The 26,418-nt window shown below is 50.1% G+C and overlaps 2 protein-coding genes across 2 annotated transcripts in view; one reads left to right on the forward strand and one right to left on the reverse strand.

Moving 5' to 3' along the window:
- The window catches only part of LOC143427487 (uncharacterized), a 161,142-nt gene that overhangs the window by 47,517 nt on the left and 87,207 nt on the right, over positions 1–26,418 (reverse strand). The gene's annotated exons all lie outside the window — the stretch shown is intronic.
- Positions 9,761–26,285, forward strand: Actbeta (inhibin subunit beta). The gene is made up of 5 exons (XM_076900642.1): positions 9,761–10,604; positions 23,921–24,141; positions 24,557–24,791; positions 24,887–25,064; positions 25,773–26,285. The coding sequence occupies exons 1-5, from the start codon at positions 9,761–9,763 to the stop codon at positions 26,011–26,013; spliced, it is 1,719 nt and encodes a 572-aa protein (XP_076756757.1). The 3' UTR covers positions 26,014–26,285.

A 26,418-nucleotide genomic window follows, 5' to 3' on the forward strand; every position in this document is an offset into this window, starting at 1 on the left:
CGTAATCCCCGTTCGGCTGAAAAGCCTCGTTTCAACTGGCGTTATTTAATTATACGTGTACGTACCGACGTACAGTCGGTGGCAAGAGTTCACCAACACGCGCCACCCCCCCAGTTTCAAGCATACGATAGCGTGCGAGCGATCGATTCGTTCGTTGATTACAATTGGACAGACCTCCAAAAATGATCACGCTAAAAACAAAATTAAATAAACTATATATACGTACGCGTTAAAATTTTTAAAATTAAAAAAAAAAACCCTGTTATGATTCTTTACTCCGTTTAAATTAAGTCGAGCTTAGTTAAGATCTCTTAAGCCAATCAGTTGCGTTTTTCTGAATACCTAAAACCGAAGAGATGTCGTCAATAGACTTTCTGTTCTGACTGTACCTTCCCGAACTTAACACGGGTACGTGTTTCGATTCAACGAACGTTATTGCGAACGGACGAGGGATCGTTCGTTTTACTTACGTTTAGCCGCGAAAATCACTATTATCCAGATACTTACGCGCACATTAAAAATCGATGGGTGTCACCCACCTTCTTTGGCTGCCACTTCTTTTGCATGACACGCGTACTTGCCTGCCTCTTTGCTACGAACATTCGACCAACAACTTATGGCCTTTTACCTGCGTCCTTTGGCCTGGACTCTCGTCGATTCGTCTACGAAGTACAGTTTCATTTGAACGAGCGATTGATTGGAGTGCAGGACCCGATTAGACGGTCACACGTTGCGTGCGCCGCTCTCGAGGATCCTACGAGCGGGGTTTGACTGGCCTCCGCGATTTTTCTCGTATACCACGGAGCCTTTCAGCTGATCCGTTTCCATCCGCGATGGATAGGTACAGACAGTGACGAGTCTGTCGCACCGTGTGACACTAACATAAACGCGTTGCGGCAGTCGTCGTCCAATAGGAAGTAACAATATCTAGATGGCAATAGATGGCTCTAGATAAAGCCATTTCTTATTGGACAGCCGCCGCCATGCGTTTTGCACTGATGTCGCACGGCGCGACAGGATCGTTCAGCCTGTCTGTACACGTGTATACGTATATTTAAATGATAAGCGCACGTGGTCGAACGGTTTTTTTTATTAAAAATGGAAACTGCGCGTGGAGGAGAGATTCGTTCTTATGTTTCAAGGTAAAGTGAACGACAGAGCGTAAACGTGACTGTTCAATGACGGTTGTTAAGTATTTCTACGATGAGAGGATTTTACTTTATTTCGATATAGAAGGAGAAAAAAAAAGCAGGATTTCCTGCGATGGCAACGTACGAATAGCTCGCGAACACGTGCACGCTTCTCCTCTCGCGATCTCTGTCGATTGTCAGTGGATTAAATTGTACGTAAAAACTGACAACGACGGATAGAAACGATTGGAAGGCAATTGGTGTGCAACAAATAGCGATCGAATGATTTTGGTGGCGTGCGAAACCGATACGGCGCAACGAGTACCCTTTCAACGGGGTGTGCCAATCGCGTTTTCTCGTTCGTTCTCGTAAAACTGGCGCGCGACGCGGGCAACGAGGAACAGAGGAAGCAGGGGGCCGTCTATACTTTTAATTAACCATCACGTTCCTCACCTTTCGCCACATTTCGTTTCCGATCGTAATCGATTCGCGAGAGTCCGCTCCCCCCTCCAACTCCCTCTCCCTTCCTCTATCCTCCTCCATCCCGTTGAGAACTTATCGGCGCGGCGCAGGAATACGTTCGCCTGTGTCCAGCCCGCTAAGTACGTACATATTTCGTTGCGGCCAAGTATACGCGCTAAAGACACCGTCGAGACAGTTAGAAACGTACGGCGATGCATAAGCGGGCAAGTCAGCCAGTTGATTTTACGGCAGTCAAGTTAAAGCCAGACGTGCCAATTCTCGTTTTATTGTTTTTCTTCGACGGCGCGGCGCCTCGGGCGGGCTCGTCCTTGCCGGCGGTCAGGTTAGTGCTCCCCTTTCGCCGAAACGGGACGCGAAAATTCCCGCGTTCCGTACGCACCAATCTTTTCTCTCCTGCCGTGGCCACCACGGCGACGAGACGCGTCGCGACGCGTCGCGACGCGCGCCCTTTTCCTCGTTCGAGGTTCGCCCTTAAAAAATTCAAAACGCGAGGCACGCTGCCCGGAAGAAGGAGCTGGCGGCGCGGGCTGGGAACGGGGCTGGCCACCAGTTCCGGAGGGAAGAGGGAAATAATAATATTTCGCTTGGAACCGCGGCCTTCGATGTAATTATCATTACCGCCGCGTGCCAAGAATTTTACGATCCCGTTTAATGAGGCAACTTAAAGCGAGCGTGTACAACCATTACCTAGATTTGCATTTTACGAGTGAACGGTCAGAGGTGAACGATAGGCTTGGGCAGAGAAACAGATCGAACGGATCGGACGAAAAAGTACGCGTCGTACGCGTATGCACACGCCTGCCGTGTACTTACGCGGATTGTTTGTCCAGCGAGGACAGAAGCGGCTAGCAAACTTCCAATGCGTTTCTACGCATTCATAACACGCGATTCGAGGGTTCTGGAGAGTTGTATGCCTGTGTATGTACGCATCTACGTTCAAAAGTATCGAAACACTCGCACACGTTTTGGAGTAACCTGTAATCATACGATACCAATTACTATTCTCAAGCTGCGTTTGTCGATAAATTGGATCGTGTGTCACATATGTACCTTTGTGCACAGCTCAGTTGAAAAATAGCCGAGCAGTCGCAGGACATCTTCAGCGAAACCTGTAATCGTACAATACCAATTAATATTACCAAACCTGTGTACACGTTCGTTCAAAAGTATCGAAACTTTGTAACTGAATGTTTGCCAAACTTGTAAATACACGATGCAAATTCTTATTCCCCGTCGATTAAAGATCTTTTACCAGAAACCTGCAGAGTCTTATGCGCATCCTTCTCGGTCAATATTATCCTAGGAATATCGAGATCGAACGATACAATTGCTTAAACGTTCCCAAACGTTTCGTTTCGTCTCGCTTAGCGTCGACCGGCGCTAATGGCGAGAGCTGATGGGAACTTCACGTACGTTTAAACAGTTAGCAGTTGGCAAACTCTCTAAAAGAGGAAAAAGTGGTACATGACGTCCCGCGCGTGTAATACTCATTCTTGGTCGTCGTATAGGACGGTGGGCCTGGGGCTGGTTTCTCATTCGAGGGTCTCGGGACGAAGTGCTTCTCCGGCAAGTAGTATTACCTTCTCTAGCAGGGGTATATCAACCTGGCGACTTTGTGCGAAGGGTCGAAACGGTGAAGGAACGGGCGCAGCGGAAGGGTTGGTACACGGACCGCCGTGAGGGATGCAACTTCTTTCTACGGCTTGGTCCGGGCAGAGTCTCGTGCTCCTCTGTCGGGCGAATGTTCAGTTTCAAACAGGAATTTCTCCAAGAGATACGAGACACTCGACGAGAACACTCGAGAGAGAGAGAGAGAGAGAAGCAAAAAGAAAGAAAAGAAAACTGTTCTCATCCTACCGGTGACGTTTGACTACGTTGCGCACTTTGAGACGCAATCGGAAGCTAACAAGCTGATATTCTCCAGGCGTTTCTCCGTGCACTTGTTTGCATCATCGGTTCAAAGGGAGCCGAGAGAAGAGGAGAAAAGAGAATGAAAAGAAAATAGGAGGAACTCGATTATTACTGCGATCCCATCGTGACAAGGTAGCGACTCGCTCGTGGACCGTTACTGTAGATCGAACGATATGTACATACATACGTACGTAGCGACAGCGAAGGCGATGCACTTGAATTAACTTGCCGTGTATATTTCTAGCGCTCTCCGTTTAGCTCCGTAACGTCGGAGGCGTTGTCTCATATGCCGGCGAGATCCTCGAAACTTTGAGTCCTCTTTTGCGTGAAACCTACCTAAAATCGTAACCATGTGTCACCACGCTGTACTACATTGTTCCATGTCAATTTATCGAACCAATGACTTGATTAATCGATCGACGAGCCGAGTCAACCGCCGCAGGTTCAACGATTGCATATACGACCGTGCACAAACTTGCACGCGTTCGACAGAGTACAGAAGAACGATCGAGCGAAACACGTTGGCGTCGCGTATTTTTAATAACGAGGGAGAATGAAAAGAAAAAAAATGTTCCACGTTGTAGCGTTCGTTTCGCGAGTCTACGGATTGAATCGCGTCGGTCGAACCCCATCGCGAGATGTGACCGTGGAGATACGCTCTCGAGAACACATCCTCGCGGTCCACCCCACGGGGAAAGTAGAATGACGATGATAGATTCCATCGAGAGTGGTTCGCTCCCGAAAAGACAATAGGAGAGCGTTCTCGAGCGTACGCGGGCGCTTGATAAATCGTCACATATCCGTGAAAGATAACGGACGTCCCTTTCGACGCGAGTTCCTCAGCAGCCCTTTAATCTCGCGATATATACATACGTACATACACGGGCCGATGACGGGGAAAGGGTGGTGGAGCGAGAAAGGGGCGGAGGAGAGAGAAGGAGAGCGAGAAAGAGGGAGGAGGCGCGATAGCTGGCTACTTTATACTCGGAGGCTAGCTACCTGGCTGAAAGGGGAGGTATTACGGGGTTACTAAAGTGTTGTATGGCCTCCCCAAGCCCCATAAGGATAGCCCTCAGGCACGCACCCCCGTTATCGTATGCGTATGCAGTTTTTTCGCTGGTGCGTGCGCGGGGCTCGTAGCCCTTATATGTGCAGTGAAGGTGAAGGGGGCATCGGGTAACACGGGCAGGCAGCCACCCAAACGAGCGAAACCTGAATGCTCACCCAGGATCATCCTTCTCTAAATTTCGCGGAACGATCACAGGAGTCAACGGGCGCGGATACGTGGATCTACCCGGTCGCATCCCTCGATCGGATGAGAATAGTATCGCGTCAGCTCTGCACGGCGATTCTTCAGCAGCGAACGATGATCGCCCGACGTCACAGTGAACGCGACACTCACGCTCGAGCATGAATCCTAGTCCGTTTGGCAAAAAGTCACGTCACCTCGATCCGAGTGTGGTAACAACGGGTGACAGATCGATACACGGATCAACCTTGTGTGCAACCGAACCGATGACGCCAGCCAGAGCTGGGTGTAGCCACGGTTTCGTGCACCTTGGAATGTCGCCGGGTGTTCCGCACCCCAAACTCGAGGGGTGCATAAATCCTGCGTGTGCCAAATACTCGTTCGTTAGTCCGCGTTTCGCTTACCTGCGCCGAATTCTAACTAGACCCGTCCCGACTCGACGGGCCCGCAGCCTTCCTATTTATACTGCGAAATTCCCGGAAGAAGAAGGCAGATAGCATCGAGCCGGCAACTTGTACGAAAAAGGAGTACCTATAATTCCTACCACCTCTCCCCCACCCTGATCCCCGTGTACGATTCCAGGCCGCCACCATCGGCTACACGCACATCCGCGTTCAATCAAACCGTCTCGAACTTTGTCCCTTCTTTATTCGCATTCCCTTCGGCTCCCTCCTTTTTCCAGCTCGCAACTCCATCATCCTTCCTTCGTACTCCTATCCGTCGCTGTTGCGTCCAATTTATACCACGAACGCGCCGCCGGCCCTATCGCCGTCTGTCTCTTCGATTTTCTCTCGTCCCCCCCCTCCCTCCCTGCCCCTCGTTCTCTTCTTTCGTTCCCTTCTTTTCGGCGGAGACGCTCCCGATCGGACTCCGTCCGAAGGGATCGCATTCCATCGCGAAGCGCGCGTCGAGTGGCGGGATTCGAGAGGAGCCGGCCGCGGATGATCGATGGGAGTGCAAATAAAAGCATCGACATCGCGCACAGTTCTAGGAAGATGATGATATCTGCCTCGTTTCCAATCAACGGTCGAGACGTCGGCCAGACAAGGCAATGATAGATCAATCTAATTCGCATGCTCTGGGACGCGCGTCACGAGCTCGCCGCGAGTTCTTTCGATCTGCCGCTCAGCCTCCCACTTTCTCTCTCTCTCTCTCTCTCTCTCCTTCTGTCTCTTCTCTTCGTCGTCTCATTAGAATTCACACGTTTCCGTACGCGTGTGCGATACGCGGCTGCGATAAGATCGATCGTGATCTCTACGAACGATCTCGATCGCCGATTCTAAATCATCGTTCCCGATTTAAGTCTGCCCCCGTTTAGCGTCTAAACGCGGTGTTCCATCGGGTAATGGAAAGATGCTCGGAATCGCAGTGGCAAACTCGCGATTCGAAAATACAAAGAACGCGATATCGCAGTGGGATTTTCCTCTGGATAACTTGTTGGCGCGTGTTCTAAACGTTCGATCGCAGCGGCTTTCGATAAGGCAGAAATTGATTCCCTGTCGCGGATAAAGTAGGTTATCGTAAAAAAGTGGGTACGATTTTTTTCCCCGTTCGTGCAACGGTAGGTAAGGCAGGCAGGGTCGCGGTTCGGGGATGTTTTTATCGGCGTTCGTTCGCACGAAAAGGGATGACGAGGAGAATGAGAGAAACAGGGAGAGATAGACAGAGAGATAGAGACAGAGAGGGGAAAAGGGAGAGAAGGAAAAAAGAGGTGATCCACGATCACGACGCTATGCCAGGAGGTGGCGGAGCTCAATCGCGGAACCTGTAGCCACCCAAGAAGGCGGTTCCCTCTTTCTATCCGGCCATAGCCATATACCGCCAATTTTATCTCCCTCTCGTCGCGTCTTTCCTTTTTCTTGCGATCTTCTCTGCCTTCAAGGTTGCCGACGTCGATACGACGACGCTAGGGCGTCGGGCAACGGGATAATGGGAAGCGCCCAGCGATCGCGAAGGCCGGAAAGCAGGAGGGGAGCGAAACGAACGGAGAGGAGGGAAAAAAGGATAAGGCAGCAGCCTTCCGTACCTTAACGACGCGGATTAATTCGTTAAACGCGGCGATCTCGATGCGAAACGTTGGCTTACGTTCGTTCCGTGCACCGAAAAGAAACGGAGCACGGATCCAAGGATCGTTGGTGTGCGTTATAAATTCCCGTGTGTCTTGCACGATGCGTATGAAACGATAGAGACGGGGGGATAATGTTGAAAACTGGGAGAGGGCGCGATGTAGGGAGATAGGGTGAAACGGGAGAGGGATTTTCGGGAAGATTACGACGGTGCAGAGAGGAGGATCCTAGAGAAAGTAAGAGATGAGAATAGAAGCCTTGGCTCATAATAGGAGAAGAGACCGGCGCCTCTCGCAGCATCACCACGTGGCATCAGGCCAACTACCGTCTTCTGATCAATATGCTTACAGCTAGCTTGCCTCTCTCTCTCTATCTTTCTTCCCATCTTTCCGGCTGCTTTTCTACACCGAATGTCGCGAGCCCGCAAAAGTTACAGGCGCCATCGACACGCCGGCTATTACAACTGTTTTCGTACGCCGCTGTTTAAACGTTCGAACTGTCGTTACAGCTTCGATACGCACGCCCGAATGCCCACGGAAAACCATCGAAAACGAACCACCAACGATTAAACCACGTTCGTTCCTTTGGGTAACGATAAATGTTCACGCGAGTACAGGATTGAACGTGTATCTGGGGAACGAGAAAGGCTGGGTCCCTGTAGCGGCGAAACGGAAGCATCGTAGTACCACGCGTGAACCACGTGGGTGCTGGTGCCTGTTCGCAGCCCTGTCTTCTGTCTCCCTCTCCCTCTCTCTCTCTCACCGCCCTCGTTTGTACGTCTCCGTTCGCGTGACCGTCTCTGTCTTTATATCTATAATTCTCTATACTTTTCTCTCGCCTCCTTGTATAGATGAAAACAACGCCCCTCGCCCTTTTACCTAAGATCTCGTACAACTCGCTTAGAATTGCCGTGGGAGGGTGGAATACTGTTGCTCGTAGATGCGATGTCAAAAATTCGCGTAGACCTGCACGAGACGATTCCTCGTTTTCGAGGGAGACAGGGAGAAAGAGAGGGTGAGGGGTGATAGGGAAGGAAGAGGAAAGAAAAGAAATATAATTCGAACGTAACATATAGGAGGGACCAGCTACATAAAGTTATCGGGGAGTTTAGCCGGTTGTTGCAGTATCTATATCGTCGTGGGTGGGTGGATAGTATTTCGCTGGCCGGTGGTGGTGTTGGTGGCGGCGGCGGCGGCGGCGGCGGCGTCGGTGGCGGCGGCGGTGGTGGCGGCGGTGGCGGTAGTGGTGATGGTGGTGGTGTTACTGCTGCTGCTGCTGCTGCTGCTGCTGCTGCTGGCGGTGATAGTACGGCGGTGGTGGTATCGGTATTGGTAGTGGTGGTGGATGCCCCTCAGTGTCCGGCGCGCCTCCGACAAGCGTGCTTCGGTCGTTATAGGGATCCTTTGGCGTTTCGTCGTTATCGTGAATGATATCGGCGAGCCAAGTAAAAAGAAAGGAGTAAAAGGGTACCACGGGGCTAGACACGGTTAGTCGAAGGCAAAATAAGGGCCCGACCGTATAAAATCATCGACGGGCAAGGGGATCGCACCTCGCTTCGGCCTTTTGGATCGGACAGACCGAGGAGGATGCACGCGTGGAAGCGGACGATCCCGCAGGAACTCGTGCGCGTTGGTAACACGCGTCCGTCCAGGATTCCGGTCGATCTTTTATGAGCAATCTCTGCTGCCGTCAAGGGGGTGAAATAGAAAAGGACGAGGGAAGAAGAGCGAGCCGTTGCTCGCTGGATCGGTGGATCTCGAGGAGTCCGTTGATCGAAGGAGCCGTTTTCCACGGTGACCAAAGGACTTCCTGTTAGAGAATCGGACGTCACCGCGGCACGAATGACCGTCGTTGCATGTTCAGCTGTATCAAGCTTTTAAATGGTGCATCATTCCGTGGACCTTAGCCGTAGTGAAATATTAGATACGCATAGGAAGTGTCCAAGGAAATCTAGAAGACCTTAGTTCCTAGAGCCGACAGTTCTCCATGTAAAAGTCCGCCGAGAAGTATCGTTTAGTAGAGGAGGAAGAAGAAGAAGAAGAAGAAGAAGAAGAAGAGGAAGAAGAAGAAGATTGAACGTGATCCGGTTCGTGAAGCTATGCAAGTAAAGCAGTAAGGGGGAAAGAGAGAAAGAGAGAGATAGAAAGAGATAGTTAGAGTGAAACGGACAGGAAGAATACAGGGAGAGTCAGGTGGGCAGAGAGAGAAAGAGAGAGAGAGAGAGGTAGAGAGAAGAAAAGGGAAGTAAGGGTGGTGGTAGAGTATTGGGCGCGTACCCGTGGACGTGGGAGCAAAAGTAAAGCGGTGAAAACGAGAGCGCGAATGGCCGAAAACGCGAGCAGGGTGTACCCGGTTACGGCGGTCCATCTTGCGGGTGAGATCGATCCTGAAACAGCGCAACCGGATAGTTGGTAATGGGGGGCTTAGGTGAGAATGCCTTTTCCCTGTCGTCGTCGTCGTCGTCGCCGTCATCGCCATCGTCGCCGTCACCGTTCTGCGCGGACTTTACCGTCTCAACAGGTTCCCGTCGTGGTCGTCGCACCCTCTTATCTCCGTACCGTTGGCCAGAGGCAAAAACACGTTACACGGACGCCCTGCATCCCGTTTACTCGGACCCTCCTAACAGTATCGCGCCCGTTTCAACGATCGGCACCGTTTCTACCCCGGGTCGCGCTATTACCGGCAATAACAGTAGTATCAGTAATAGTGGTAGTAATAGTAGCGGTAGACGTAGTGGTAGCGGTAGTAGTAGTAGAAAGGAGCGTGACCGGATCGGTGGTGGTGGTTGTCGCCGATCGGTTAGGGCCGGGGACGCGGTGCCCGAAGCGGAACCGGAAGCAGATCGGGAGGAACCGCGGAAGAGAACCAGGGGAAGAACGAGGAGGTGGTGGTGGGGGTGGAGGAGGTGACTCGCCGCCGAGATGCACCAGGTGCCGTACAGAACAGGACTCAATTCGAAAGCAGGTCGAAACGAGAGGTTCTGGGAGAGGTCCGATTGCCAGGAACGGCATTGCCGTGCTCACCGGCGTGCCGGTGCGCCCGCAAATACCGCGCGCACCTACGATCAACGATCGTCGCACCTGCCGACCCCTCGTATCATCTTCAGATACAGAGGTCCCTTGGTACCCTCGAACGTTCTCCTGATAGGGTTGGCGCTCTGCTGTCTGACCCTGTCGCCGGTACAACCGCGGCAAAATCATCATCAGACCTGCCCCGGTTGCCTGCACCAGCAACAACAACATCATCATCAACAACATCAACACCACCAACAACAACAACAACAACACCACCAGCAAGAACAACAACAACAACATATTCACGAGCCGCATCGGGGCGGTGGTTCCGAAAGAAAGGAGACCGCCGCGCCCACCCCGGATGACCTCAGGCTCGAGGCGATCAAACACCAAATACTCACCAAACTTGGCCTTAGGATGCGACCGGACGTGAACAGAACACTGGCCACCGTACCAAGACATTTGGCTCTCGAGACGTTGTACAGGGCCGAGGCGCAGTCCCCCGGTTACCCATCGCCGGTACGATCGAGGAACGACCGCGAGAACATTTACTCGGCAGAGTTCCTCTACGGCGGCGATGAGTACTCCTACAGGAACCTGGACGAGCGAGGGGACAGCTCGACCAGCGACAACTCGAGGATCGCCTCGTCCCACGAAGACTATCGAGACCACGAGGGAGATCGGGAGCCGGAAGAAGAGATGGACGACTTCTACGCGAGGACCTCGGAGATTATCACGTTTGCCGAACCTGGTAAGTTTACCCTTCTCTGATTCTCATCGATTCTTGATCTTTCGAAAACGACCGAAACGTCGTTACTCTTTAACAACCGAGTCGCGTTACCGCCCTCGATAATTGCTATTCGAATCGCGCGTTCGAATCAGGACGGAAACCCAATCGACGATACGAGATAAAAATCGTGGTGGTTGACGAGAAAAGGCGTGTTCGATGATGGGACGCAACGATGTTCCACTTCGAAAGAGGAACACGGGAGAACGTTGTCCCGATAATGGACAATTCGAAGATGAAAAGAGAAACGTCGCTCGTGTGTGTTCTCCTGTCGAGCGTGTAGCGTGGTCGAGCCACGGTGTAATACGATAAGTACACAGACGGCGCACGATCCAATTTTCGTTCGATCAATTCGCGGGGTGAACGTCGTGCGTGGCTCGCGGCGTTTCGCGAGTTTTCGCGAACGACGTAGCCGCAACGGTGGTACGCGATTCGTTCGTTCCGCTCGGTCGATCCGCGAGGCTGAATCCGGCTGAATCGTGATCGAATCGTGTCGCTGATGGAAGAACGGGAATTGTTCGCTAAGAAAATAAGGGCGCGGGGAGGGTGCCAGGGGCTGGTGGCGAGAAGCAGAGAGGCGTACGCAGAAAACGTCACGGACGACACCTTGGGTTCGCATCCGTGCGTGGCCACACGGCTGAGGCCACGTGGCTCGTAGGCATATGGGTGTCGCGCCACGACGGTCTATAGTTCGTTCTGTAGTTCAGTAACTCTAAGTTTAACAATAAGGGTAATAGAGCTAGCTAGATGTAGAAGCAGCAATGTTGGCCAGCATTTATGCCCGTGGCCGGTGCCTCGTCGTTCGTATGCATCCGTAACGAGTCCGCTCCTCGAAACGTATTCCGTCCACGATTATTCCTCGCGAATTAAACGGAACCACGAGCTCGCCGCATGGACGCACCGAACGAACCATCGACACCATCTTTTTTTCTTCCCTTCGATATCCGCGAATGAAACGATCGATTCGGTTCTCCAAAGCTTTGCGATCGGTCGTAGCGAGAATTAACGATTGGACCTTTCGTTTTTGAGTACCTTGCGATTCGCTGATCAACGATCAGCTGAAAATTGCAGTTGAAAATTGATAGTTCGTCGAGCGCGATCCACGTTGGAGAATGAAAAGAATTGATTCGAAACGTGGTCGAGGCGAGCCGTTCGACGAAAGGTTGTTACGTCGAGACGGATCTCGGTGAACATTTCGCACGCGCAGGAATTGGTGGTCGTCGCCCCGGGGGCACACATCGTCGCACAGAATGCGCATTATGTATAATACGACATGCGTGATACTTTAACGTTAATGTCGCCGTCACTATACATAGCCGGTGAACACGTCATTCTTTTTGAAGAAACTAAAGAAACTATGATACACTATCGTCTCTTCGATATCGATCCCCACGGCGGCGGGAGGGGGAGAAACTTTTGTTCCATATTTGTTTTTTTTCCTTTTTTTTCGTCCGCGTAACGCGCACAAATTTTCGGCTTCTACGCAGACGTGACGCGTCTCGTTGACGAGACGTACAATTTCTATCGACGTACATCCACTTGGACAGCAATTTTGATCAGATCGTGGTGGTATCGTATTAAACATTTGGAACGATTTCGAACGACTGTGATTTAATTAAATCATCCAAGTAAGCTGTAAAGATTTTTGGCGACCAAATTGGATATTAAAAATCGTCCATGTGGCTAAAGGATTAACATTCCAGCGTAAATACTTTAAACGGACACTCTTTGGTCTCTTCGAGCAGGTCATTTATAACAGTTAAACTCGACGATAGAAGAAGAAGAAGATAACGACCAATCGACGCGTTAGATGTAATTTTATGGCAACAGAAGTCGACAATGGGTCTGTCGAATTGTCGAACGCCGGATTTTACAGTTCGTCTATAATGACACCGTGTGAAAACACTGTTTATGGGGCACCGTAAGACTTTATACGCCCCAACAGCGCGTCACCAGTCGCGTTAAAGGAGAATACGATAACTATTTCCGCAGAGACGACGCTTTGGGCGTCTATGATCAAAAATAAAATCAGAGAAACTATCCACCAAATATAAACTCGCATTCTCGTACACTCGCTTCTTATATAACAACTCACCCCTTCAAATCTCAATTACACCAATTCTACCTATTAATCGTTTCACTTTCATCTATCGTACTCACATTTACCCTTCCAATTTCTAAGGCAACCTACAACTTCTCGTATTTTCCATCCTCGTGCGCGAGAAAGCTGTCGACGATAATAATAATAATATTTAAAAATGGCGGATAAGCGTGAACGCGTTTTATTCGCGAATTAGTTAAACGTGTGTAGACGATGATTAATAGGAACGAATCGTGGAAACGCTTCATCGTCCCCTGTATATTCTTCTTTTCATGCTCTTCCAGCAATCGCGGCCTTCCACCCCCGACCACCCGTTACGAGGACGCCATCACCGAGTCCATTCTATCGGCATTGCCGAACGATGCCGATGCCGCGGGCTGCCGGTCATAATTTTAGCCGGTTTATTGTGTCCCGAGTTTTTCATGTTCCAGAGGAAACCATTACGTACCCTGTGACAGGGAATTGCAGGCGGGTGTATTGCCAGTCGCCCCTGGAAACAGACGACCAGCTTCTCCTCCGCTATATACACGCCAGGCATGTACGCGCGATCCCACGCAACGCTTTTTTACCGACGATCGTTCTGCCTGCTTTAATTAGTTTGAATTCGAGCGCGCGTTTCTCCATACGCGCGTTCCTTCCAATTACCGTCCACCTTCCTCTCCTATAATTTACCAAATTTTCTCTACTAATCGTTTTACATTCTGTTACTACATTTACATTGGTATCACATTCTGGGGACCGTTGTTACAATGTATTCCTTTAGTTTCTGCTTAAACGTGTGTGTCCTCGGATGTAAATACGAGCGCAAAGGATTAACACACCCTTCCAACGAGTAACGATTATTTTATCCTTTTTCTCTCTCACTATGGGGACTTCTGTTTACTTGGACGCTTACCACGAAGACGATTTTTCATTCGTAATGGTACGATCGTCTGATCGCTCTGTTACCTTTACGTTCGGATTATGCGAAATTCTTTTCTCCGTTCGTCGATGTATTTGCGATATTGTACATATATATACTTCTAATTCGCGACGAAAGAGATCTATTTTGCTTCGCAGTATATTTAACGAGTTAGGTCCTGTCATCGTCTTTGGTAGAGATTTCGATTCCTCAGAGAGATGTAACGAGACGAGATCTAAAAAATTGAGGAGGCTTTGTTTTCTCGAGAAACTTCTTTGAAACCTGTGCGCCGCGGCTGCAATCGCTTGCGAGCTCTCTTAGAATTAGCGTGCGCATACGCGAGAGATTTAGAAAAAATCGCTCGCGAGACCAGTTGCCACCACCTAACACGAGTGTTGCACGCGTCGTCGCATTGCATGTGAACGCGATCATTTCTTGCATATCGAGTATCCACCAGCCGACTGTAGAAATGTCCCCGGGTGCCTTAAGATAATTACAACAGGCAAGTCACCCGTGCGCCGAGAGCCATCGGTTTCGCATACCTCTGCATTTACGCGGCTAAGAACGATTCACGTGTCGGAAATTTCTGTTTGTCCCGATAAAATCCTCCTTAGCGCGCTTCTATGCTTTTGTACTGCTTCTCATTTAGCGGGAATAAGTTAATCGCGTACGGTTTGATCGCGCGGAAATATTGCTGCTAAATTCTTGGGGTGAGAAGAAAACCAAAAGGGGGGAAAAAAAATAGAAATGAAACGAAAATTGTACGATTCGGAAAAGAAAATTTAAGAGAAGCGAACGAGGTGAAAAAAAAGAGAAAATCTAGAGTGTATATGCATATATATGTACGTGGTGCGTAACATAATAAAGAATACATCGTCGCGACGAGCTGAACGCGTTCCGCTATTTGTTAGATTGTTCGTCATCGCCGGAGGAGATGCCGTCGTAGACGAGGAGAGGTTCCCGTCGTAGTAGCTGGCCATTATACGCGCTCGACGGTTGTTCCCTTTTAAGAAGACTTGGCGGCGGCTCTGGTGAATGCAATTGCTCTGTGAAAAGCTTGGGCGGCCGTAGCCTCGTGATTCGTAACTCGTAATCCGTAACTAGTGGACAAACGAAACAGACGCGTCCACCGTGTGGCCCCACGGTTGCTCTTTCTTTTTCTCGAAATAATTCCAAATTTACGATGCTTGATCCACCTCCTTTTTATCCGCAGGCGTACAAAACCACGCAGGACCATTCTTGCGAAAGAGATTTCAAAGGGTGATTTCCAAGGGGAGCAAAAGTAAAACGGAAACGAGGACTAACAAATCTGCGTTCGAATTTTCAATTTCGTGAACTTTCATTTCGCAATTTCGATACTTTTCATTTTTGTATTTATTTTGGCTTGACAAATCGCTGGTTGAAATTGCTCTCGAGATCACTGCGCGTTCCGTATAAACGATACATCTCTCGATAAGTTTCACGCGAATTTTATTCGTCGTAATTAACAAGTTTTGCGTGGCGCGTAGCTAAGGCGAAAGGGGTTAACGGAGCAACGACAACAACGGCGCCAAGGATGACGTCGGTGTTCGAACGATTCCAAGTGATTTCGTCGATAGTTCGCGACGAACGATCAAGCAGTTTGACTCTTTTCCCTTCGCGATTCGCCCTCTCGACAAGAACAATTCTTCTTCTTCTTCTTCTTCTTCTGCCGCAAACTATGCCAAGGTTTACAAACTCACCCATCCGATCGATCTATTTTCCTTCGACGTGTCCATCCTCTTCGCTCCCGGAGTCGTTCCTCCGGCTCTGCCCTTCCAGCCAGTTAAAACGCGAACCGATTAGGTAATAACTGATACGTGCGTAATCGCAGCCAATTGAAACGCGTTAAACGCGCACCAACCGCGATAATCCTCGAGCGCCTGCTTCGTTTGACGATAAGACGAGACTGTGCGCCTAATCGGCTTCTTTCAGACCTGCACGATCGTGCGTGCGTTGGAAATTTGGTACTCTGAGGAGGTCAGCGATTTAGTACAATCGAATCGCCATATTCTTTACAGAACTCCCTAACGCAGAAGCGTTTTAAAAAATTTGATTTGTTAAAAGTTTCGTATAGGATAGATTGACACGAAGAGTTCTCGATGCTGGCGAAGAGGCGACAGCGAATGATGAAATAACTCGAGATAGGTCAGAGGAACAGGTTTCAGTACGTGGGGATTTAAATCGCGACCGCGTTCGAATCGACTGGTTTGACTCAAAAAAATGCGACAAAAAGGCAGAACTTTGGAACGTACCATCGCGTTGTAACCCTGCTGAAGCATTCGATCTGATTAAAAAAGCTGTCTAGCTTCGAAATAAATATGAAACAATTTTGCATCTCGATGTACAACGTTGTAGATATTTTCTTAGCGATATAGGGAAATTTTAGGGGTTGTTCTTATCACGACCCATGGCGAACACAGTCGATCGCAGTTGAGAAGAAACAAAAGGACCAATTCGAGGCGTATCCGAATAACGTTGCACTCGGAACCTTCCGATTCGTCGCCTTAATCTTCCCCTAGCGGAACGGCACGGGGAAACGGGGAAAATCGCGAAATTCAGGAACGCCTGAAACGGAGTGTGTGGCGAGTTCGTTCAACCTGAATTTGTCCCTGGGAGGGACAAATTCGTTGGATGGAACGTGCAGGGGTTAAGACACGACCTTCCACGGGGATAGCTGGAAAGGAAGAACCGAGAAATAGAAAGAGACAGAGAGGGAGAGAGAGAGAGAGAGAGAGAGAGAGAGAGAGAAAGAAAAGCAGAGAGAGAGAGAGAGAGAGAGAGAGAAAGAAAAGCAGAGAGAGCAAGAGACAGTGAGAAGGGTGGAGAAGGCGAGCGAGGTAGTAGGAGAGATGGGCGCTGATGTGGGGTATGGTGGAAACGTCGGTGCAGGGAAGCTGACGGGATGTTCAGAGTGGTGGGATGGTACGAGTTGTTCGAGATCCGTTGGAGTGGGACAGGGTCGAACTCATGGACGAACGAGCCGACGGATAGGACGGCTGGCGCCTGTAGTCAGATCGATGCACGTGGCTCCAGCTGGGCGCCGCTCTTCGTACATCTCCTACTACACCTCCTTTATTCCCTCTTGACTCTCCTCATCCTGCCGCGCAACTACACTCTCTGCCCTAGGATAGAAATCGAGGGTGTGTTTCTCCGTCTTCCATTCCGTTCGAATCGTTGCCGCTTCCCTTCTGCTTTCCTTCGTTCCGCACCCTTCGCCGCCGCTCCTCTGGCCAACCCTTTCTCGTCTCTTCCAGTCTCTCCTCCAGACGGGTCGCGGTCCTTCCTCCTGGTTTCTCTCGCGTTTCGTACCCCGTTTCCACCGTACAGCCCTTGCGTTTCGTCGGTCTACGCCCTTGTCCACAGGTTTCGTTCGTTCTGCTCGTCGTCGCGTCTTCGCTTCACCTCTCGACATCGCTGGAGAACGGAAAAATCGATCACGCGGCAATCGCGACGATCTCGCGACGCGTCGACCGACTCTGCCCATGTGGTCCGCTAAAAATTCCTACGAATTGGCGAAAGAATTGGCCAGCCGTTCTCGTTTCCCGGAGGACGAAAAAGGGATCATTTATCCACTTCGGTCTGAATGCATAATTTCGTATGCCCGTTGAGCACTTGTCGATACAAGAATGATCCCGAGTATACCACGGCGTCAAAGACCTTCGTTCGTCTCTGCAAACCTTGTCATCCGAACAAATTAATCATCTGTACCGCGATACGTACTTCGAAACGAACGCGCGTAACTAAAATCTTGCGAACTGCCTTAGGTACCGCGAACGAAGGGAAGTCTCCTTAATCATCCCCTCGACAAAGGAGTATGATTCGCCTAATTATTCGCCAGACTATACCTTGGCTTGCTGAAACACCCCACTCTCTGATCCACAATTGCTCCCCTCGCAACTACACAATCATCGAATGCCATTCATGTTTCCCAGAATCGATCGATCGAACCATTTATCTATCGTACATCCATCGATCCGTTAAAAGGGATGCGACACAGTTTTTAATTAGATACGAATGGAGGATTCGTTCGAATATTCCTTCGATGACCGTCGCGAGTTACTCCGGGAGCCTTGAAAAGGAATCCCCGAACTGGGAGGGGTGGCATTAAAATCGGTAGATGTTATGGACGCGGAGTAAAATATTGCCACCCCGTTCTGTCCCCTAAGTGAACATCCTTGAAAACTGGGGAACTGGGATACCCGTGGAGAAGATTAAACCGAATAATCGCAAAGTGTTTTCGCGGCCTGTTGTGTGCCGCTCGTAACCTATCGGATAGCGTAGCTTATGACGCCAAGTCGCTACGGGTGCGATAATACCGCCGCGACAACGTTATTTCGCGGCGTAGATGGCAGCGGGGCACGCGACGACGCCGATATAGACACCCTTTCCAGGAACACAACCTTCTATCGTCCATTATCGCGCGAATAAGCCAGTCGATTCCCTTTACATGTTTATCCTGACTATTTTTCACGACGCGCACGGCCCTTCGCGATCCGTGCTGGGGGAACGTCGTCTCCTACCGCATCGTCCGCATACACCAGTGCAGACTGATCGACTGAGCAACGCTATAACGCTAGACGCCGAAATCGTCGTGACGATACTCTACCTACGTGTAAACAGTTGCGCGTGCATGCATGCAAATGCGTCCCAACGGTGACGGGTACACCCGTAGCTACCGGGGTAGTGGGAATAATCAATCGAAAGAAACGATTCCACAAACCCTTCAAAGGCGTTCCGAAGGCGGTTCACTGCCGTCACCTCTGAACACGTGATTCAAACCGCGAGGTGCGTTAGACGTGCAGTGTACGTAGCGCGAGCCACCACGTGGCGGCGATAGATCTGGATCAGGGTTACCCAACCAGCTATATCTGACCCTCTTATTTGACTGACCGTATTATAGTCAATCGTCTCGAGCCTATATAAGATACACGGTACACACCGTTTCTGAGGTTGTGGACGCGGTATTATTGAGTAACGCATCAGCATCGTGTCGTTCCGTAATTAGATTCGCACCGAGGTCGACGATGTTGGACTTTCGACCGTGGACGACAGAGGAAAGGTGGTCGCGACAAAGTCGGTGAAGAGCGCTACTCCCTTTCTCATAGCACCGTCGCCGCCACCGCCACCGCCGCCGCCGCCGCCACCACCGGCTAGCACGACCACTACCACCGCTACCACAACCACCACCACCACCACCGCCGCAATTCCCATCCTTCCGTTAGCTCATTCTACCCTATCTCCCGCTCGAGTAATAACTTTAAACCGTTTTATCGACAGCTCGTCGTTTACGATACTTTGTCCCCTTTATTTCATTTTACCAACGAGCGTCCAATTAGTTTCATTTTGGTTAGACGCGGCGCCGATTTTTATCGTCCGCGTCCGAGGCGGACTTTTTCCGCGTTGTTTCGCCGATTGCCGCTCGCTCCCTCGGTTCACCCAGGACCCTTTAACGGACTCTAACGGCCCGCGGGACTCGCAGCCGGCCGCGATCACCTCGCAATTCCGTAATTGTAGCGATCGATCGATATCTTATCGTAAAATTGGGGGGCTGATTTCGGTAAGTGTTTCCGCGGAGGAAAGTTTGTATTTAAATTTTGCCCGTTTCTGCCCGCCCTCGGGGTCGGAACGAGCGATTCCACGGGCCAAAATAAGATGAAAGTTCCGAATAAGAAAATTGCTTCGTTCCCGTGGGAAAGGGCTGTAAGAATTCATGAAGTACGCGTGCAATAATGGTAAGAGGCAGCCTGCCGCGAGACGGGTGCAACGTCGGGTGCCTGCGCGTAGCCGCGTACGATCTCGTCACGCGTCGCACTGTCTTATGGATTTTTACCATTAGAGTGCACGCGGTGCACGCCAAAGACTCTCAGCGTCGTTTCCCTGGAAAATGAAGCTTCGAATGAAATTTTATTGCCACCGCCTCTCCTCTTATTTTGGCTTCGGGAACGACCCCTTAAAACCTCTGCCAGGAGTGACCGAACACTCTGCGCGCATATACTTCCCTTCGAATGCAAGAGGACGCGTCCGATTGCCGTTTCGATCATCGGAATCCAATCGACAACGCCGCTCTCCTTTCACTGACAATTCCTTGACCGTTGCAAATTATTACCCTGGCAATCAGAGTATCATGTTCTTCCCTCCGAACTTTCCTTCCTTTTTCACGCTTCTCTGTCCCTCTCGTCCTCTCCTCTTCCAGACCGCCACCAACCCCCCCGTCTTCGTTCGTGGCGACTTTCCCCCGCGTTACTATACTGCGCGACGTCTTAAATGGACGACTTGGCGACGAAGAAACTCCTCTTTTCCCCGGTGACGTGCTCCCGCATCAAATTTACGGGCACATTCTCCCGTGATCGCGCTAACCTCGTTTACGAGCAGTCGCGTAGTATCGAGAGAAAGAGATATTCTGTCGTCTTCTTTTCAAAAAATGCCTCCTGCCCTCCATAATTGCACTCCATCAGGAATTAATTGGTCCTCCGATTAATCGAACCAACGGATACCGTCGAGCACGGGAATCGACGACAGTTCGCATCCGATAGCAGCGCTATTGTTTCCCCGTCTCGTATGTTGCTTAATTTTTGTCATCTTTATCTAATTTCCTGTCCTCGTTTTCTGCGGAAGGAATAGAGAGCATCTTCCATTATAACGATTTGGAGTGTGCGTATCGTGTTCGTGCAATACCAGCCAAGAGTTCTCGGTTCAGCGAATGGCATCCTTAAATCTTGTCTCCTCGACGAGCCAACGATCCACGAATCGTTTCGTGCTCTATGTATATATACGGTAACGGTTCCTCTAGTTTCCTATCAGTAGAGGTTTTCGTCGTTGGAAATTTTCTTAACCATTCCATTCGGTCGTTTTTCCGTTTTGTATCACGTTCGGGAACGCTCGATTCGTATTCCCCCCCTCCAGCCGAGTATTCATAACGTGTCACATCGTCCACCGTGGCCATATTGGACGTTTCCACTAAACGAACTTAAACAGCTCGAGAACAATAAGATTCGTTTTTTATCGCAACGAGTTTGGAAATTCATGAAGTACGCGTGCACCGATGGATAGTTGACCTCCATAAGGCAGTGCGATGTGACGTTCTGCTAGGTGGTTGCGCGCAGACACCCTCGTTGCAGTTTACTCGTGGCCTCTCTCACGCATCGGTGCACGCGTACGCGAAACATTACCAAACTGATTCCTCCAAAAAATTATATTCTTCTTTTCGTTTCTGGAATCATCCGTTAAGATCTCTCCAACAAACAATTCACCCTCGAAACTCAAGCTTAAGGTTTCGAGCTCTCTGGCAGGCATTTAAATTGAATTAATCTCGAATCCTCTGATCGGAATTGAAATCCAACCTTCGCAACAGTTTTATACGTCCCCTTGCCGATTGTAGGGTATCGACTAACGATAAACAGGGAATATTAATCCGACCTTGAACCATCGACCGGATACGTGACGTCCATGTGCGAGATTAACCGTTCCAGGAGACGCCAACTATCAACGCGAGAAAATAGGAATGTAGATCCCTAGCGGTGTCGCATTGCGGCGCACCGGGAAAAGTACCCGATGTACCGACCTCGAAAAGTGCGACACACGATGTACTCGAAACTCGAGCGAGGCCGGACGAAAGTCGTGCAACGCCCCTCTCGATTCATCGGCTGTCCAGCACCACGATTCTTCCGCGTACTCGATCGGAACGAAACTCGTCGCGGGTCCCCGACTCGAAAAGCTGCTCGATGGACATCGCGCGACATCGCGACGTATCTTTTTTACCGAACGACCCTTGCAAATTTAGCGGACGCTGTGAACATTGAATTATCCGCGGACTCTGTTCGATTTGAACACGCGCGCCCGATTCGACAACGTTCCGTCTCACTCTGTAGACCCCCGAATCACTCTTGTCTCAAGGCAAGGGAATAAAGGAAAATTACTTTTCCCCTTCTCGACGATCGAGCCATCCACTTAACGAAAGAGGGCAATAGAGAACAGGAGGGAAAAAGAAAGGGGGTTCGAGGAATCCAAGACAGTGTACATACGTATAGCGTATGATATTCAGAAAGGATACGTATGCACATACGAAATGTCTACCAGCTATTCCATCGTTTTCTACTCTTAATACTGGTACCACGGATATTTGCTCGTTAATAATCCAGATTGCCCCTTCTCGATCGCGTTGTCGTCGTTAGTCATCCGCGTTTAACGAGCAACCTTGCTCCATCGTGAGAATCGTTCAAATCTGAAATAAAAATATAAAACCGGTCGAATCGAACGAGCATTTTCGTAAAAAGCTTAATTATCGCGGCATGACTATATACATCATCATCGATGGATCAATCACGTCGTCGTAGAAAAAGTCGAACACATTGCGTTCGCTTATTGAAACAACGAAGCGAGACGATCAAGGAACAGCGATGGACCGAAGGTTCCGTGGGGCATCTCTCCTGATCCATGAGCCAAAATCTTGCTGGTAGCGATGCGTGATGGACGATATTGATCCCCCGATAAAGACTTCCGTTTCATTTGCTCCAGCCAACACGATCTCGCAGTAACGACGGTGGAACGGGTGGTGGGCGAAGGGGGTGGAGAGAAATACGCGGTTCGTAACGCGAACGATTTCATCTAGGAAAACGAAATAGATACCCAGCGAGCCGGTCGAAGAAATAAATAGAAACGAACGGTAGATTGGTAGAAAGAAGCGGAGAGAAAGAGCCAGCAGGTGGACGAAGATACCAACTGTTCGTCAGGGTACAAGATTTAAGAAAAATGTTCAGCGTTGATTGCTGATGATAAAAATACGAGGAAATATCCTAAACCAATGCGAGCCGTGATGGAATTCGATGAAGCTGCGCGCAGACACTCCCGAGACACCCTCCTGCGGCTCATGGATTCTCTCGCAATTTGTGCGAAACGCCGCGTCACGAAAAGAAATCGATTATCCTCGATCGTAGAATTGACTGTTAAAATTGCTCCGAGAAACGGTCGTGCACCCCCATCTCGTGTATCGATTGGTCCACGCTTAAAAGGTTAAGCAAGCGGAGTCGAGAGATCGGTAGGTTGAACATCTCGTAGGAATAACGTCGGGGGAGAGGGTGTGGACATCGTTGGCTCTAGCGAAGTTTCAGACTGTGCCGATGCCGATGCCGATGCCGATGCCGACGTTTATGTCGATGGCGAACGTCCGTGTCGACGTCGATGTCAGTGTCAGTGTCAGTGTTTGTGGCTCTCTGTGGGTGCTTACAGGTTGGCTACGCAAGCAAGGGTAGGAAAGAAAAGGAAATAACAGGCGAGGGTGCGCGGCCGGAAGGGTAAGGAACGGAATAAAAGGGGTGGAGTGGCAAAAGGGACGGCGAGGAAGGGCTGCGGGGTATGGAAGGCGGAAGGCAGACGGGCGGCAGACACCCCATGCTTATCCCCGCCCCTCCAACGACTCCCGGTCCGTGACTCACCAAACCGTTAAGGGATGAAGCCGCGCCGCCTCGGCTGTATGCGCGCACACCGTCAACGATATTTACAGAGATACCCACCCGTGTGCGCGCGTGAACCTGCTCGTGTCTACGCGTGCACTGCTCGATACCACCGATGTATGCATCTCTTGTTACGCTTGTACACGTACCCGCGTCCTCTCGCCCGTTCTATTTCATCGTGATTCCCAGTGTAAGCGAAAACGCACACGAGCACCAGCTCGTACAGACGGGCACGCGTACACGCCGCGCGAACCGCTGAGTGCATTACACTGCCTCTCCCTTCCTCTCCCTCTCGCTGTCTCTGTGTCTCCTTCGGTTCTCCCTGTTACGTAGTTTGTACAACGCGCCGTGGCCAGAGGGGTTGCTACCGAGTGGCGAAAGGAAATCGGGAGTAAAACGAGTGTTTCGTCTAGAGAAAAATTCACACCGATCCCCACATTTCTATCTGTGTATACCTTGCTCATCGTTGTTCCTTTCGATTCTGGTCCTGTCTTTCTCGATAAGGGGTGAAACGAGGCGAATTTATGTTGTTAAAGATGAAACTACGAATGGTTGCGTATCTATTACGTACCTGTATGTTTAAAAATTGAATGACGCAGCCAGGTCATGCGTCCGCAGCTTCGACTTTGTCGCGATTCCCATGGATTTAGAAAAACTGAAAGAAAAACATGAAAATGGAGAGGAGGGAATGGATTATTTTAATGATAGGAACGAAAACATAATTACTTGCGTGTATATTAGAATCGAGTCTCCTTGCCATTTTGTTCGATGTTTCATTTAACGAAACGAATACTCGTGTTACTCGTAGGTCGCACGCTGAACGGGCAACCATTGCTGGAGTTCCCGATGTCGAGTGGAGAACCGGCGTTGGAGCCTCTGAGGATCAAGAGGGCAACACTTTGGACAAGAGTTGAATTTAGGCACGCCCACCACTATCAACACCATCGTCAGGGTCAGACTAACCAAAGAAACATTACCTTGTGGGTGTTCAGGGTACGCTGCGGGAACATGACGCACTTGCGTGGCAAGGTAATTGAAATTCTCGTGTACCATCGACGGTAGCGCACGCAGTCCATGCCCTGAAAATAAAATGGCCGGTGTCAGAGCAAATAAAAATGATTTCTCTCGATAATGTCAAGCAAAATACTTACTCGATTCCAAGAGGAGATAAACTTAACGCAATAAATTTCTTTTCAACAAAAGGAAAAAGGACCTTCGCGCTTTCATCCGATTATATATAAATTAAATCGCCTTAAAAACGTACCGCAATCTTAAATCGCGTTATTAGTAACTTGTCTAATATTACCGGCTACAGTTGTCAGGTTTCTGCCGATTGGGAAGCTTCAAGCGATGCCAGTAGAGCTGAGCTAAAATAGCAAAAAAAAAAAAAAGAAAGAGAAACGAAGAGTAAACGTTCGCGATATAATAACGCGTGCTTTCGCAGGAGCTTGGCCAGCACCTGGAAATGGTCACGTCCCTCGGTGTGAACATCGGACAACTGGGTTGGCTCAAGTTCGACGTCACCAAGGTTGTAAACAGTTGGTACACGACGAGCCGGGATACTGCGAGGGACAAGTTGACGTTGCTCGTCGACTGTACCGGATGTGGTTCCCGCGTCTACGTATCGACCTTCGACGGACACTCTCCTCACGTGATCGAGTCATCCTTAAACACAAAAGGTACCGCGACGCGAGCTATACTCGCAAACCTTTCAGACAATTCGCGATAGAATGCAATTGGACGTATCGTATACGACAAATTCGATGTTCCTCAGGTACCCAAGATCCGGACAGACCATTTTTAGTGGTACGCACGGATCCAGCGTCCGTGAAACGGGTCAGGAGACGAGCGATCGAATGCAGCGGTGCTATAAAGGGCCAGTGTTGCAAGCAGAGGTTCTACGTGAACTTTTCCCAGCTCGGTTGGGACGACTGGATAATCGCCCCTCAAGGGTAAGTGTAACATCGAAATTGAATCGCGAGCAGACGGGGCGGACGATCGATGTCTCGCAAGAGCGACGAATCTGATCGAACGGGACGCGTGCATGCACGCACCTGGTATAGCAGCACCCGAGGTAGACGGGGATGGGATTTGGCTCGAATGCGATCGTGTTTCGACGCGTAAGGAGAAAAAAGGGCAAAAGAAACGGTAACAATAAGCGTAACGATCGATCGATGTAACGTAGAGCGAGCCAACGTAGAGGGGTGTGGGTGGGAAAGAGGAACTTTAGACGGTGGCACGCGACAACGCATTCGCGTAGGGGCGGCGTGTCGCCGTCGGCGTCGATCGGTAGCTGTAGTCACTCGTACGGTATCCCGTGAAATCAGAGTGTCGCTTACAAGTGCAACGTCCCTAAACCTTTAACTTGAGAGCAATTATTGCAAATAGAATCGTCTAAAGCTTAACGAAGCTTAAGGCTCCTACGGGAGGACGCGCGTGTGTGTTCGCGGGCGGCGTCACGCGCGGTGGGAAATACGTCGAGCCTCGTTAAGCGAACACCCACCCACCCACACACACACACACACACACATACACACATACACACAGAGAAAGAAAGAGAGAGCGATAATTGAAATCCCCTATTGCCCCCATTTACTTAACCGTGAAAAAGAAGCTAAACGAACGGCTAAATAACACGTATGTATTTATTTCTTGTGTAGGTACTATGCAAATTATTGCAGGGGAGATTGCGCGGCCGGTCACAGAACACCGGACACGTTCCTCAATTATTACACCCACGTTATCGAAGAGTACCGGAAGATGGACCGACTGGCCGGTATGCAGCCCTGCTGCGCACCCCTAAAATTCTCGCCGATGTCGCTCATCTATTACGGTCCTGACTCCAACATCATCAAGAGGGACCTGCCGAAAATGGTGGTCGACGAATGCGGCTGTCCTTAAGCGTCCCCATCCCCTGCTCTACGTGTAAATGCTCCGTTCTGTGCTCCCTTGTATGCGGATTGAATCGGTTCGAGTCGTCGCTCCAGCGTGCCTACCAAAACGGCCTGTCTCGAGTCTCTTTACACGACGTTCCTTCGATATTGTCGATACGAAACTTGCTTATTACCATTCGACGCCGCGGATAAACATATTCTTTCGAGGTACACAAAACGAGTAATATATATATATATATATTAGAAGCTGCTTATCGCGGCGAGGCCGTTTTCTATGTCATCGCCGGTACATTTGGACGACCGTTGCCCGAGTCATCCGATTTTCGACTCGTTCCGCATCTATACTTGTACTCTCAAAGAGAAGCTTCGCGCGTTCCTCCTTTGCTCGCCGACCGATCCGCGAAAATGTTGG

The sequence above is a fragment of the Xylocopa sonorina genome, chromosome 9 (assembly GCF_050948175.1).
Source record: "Xylocopa sonorina isolate GNS202 chromosome 9, iyXylSono1_principal, whole genome shotgun sequence".
NCBI classification, from domain to species: Eukaryota; Metazoa; Arthropoda; class Insecta; order Hymenoptera; family Apidae; genus Xylocopa; species Xylocopa sonorina.

Bases quoted from the DNA above. Each gene is read 5' to 3' on its own strand.
- Actbeta (XM_076900642.1), top strand. From the start codon at position 9,761: ATGCACCAGGTGCCGTACAGAACAGGACTCAATTCGAAAGCAGGTCGA. The intron at 10,605-23,920 runs GTAAGTTTACCC...TGTTACTCGTAG, and splicing joins TATCACGTTTGCCGAACCTG to GTCGCACGCTGAACGGGCAA. The intron at 24,142-24,556 runs GTAATTGAAATT...GTGCTTTCGCAG, and splicing joins TGACGCACTTGCGTGGCAAG to GAGCTTGGCCAGCACCTGGA.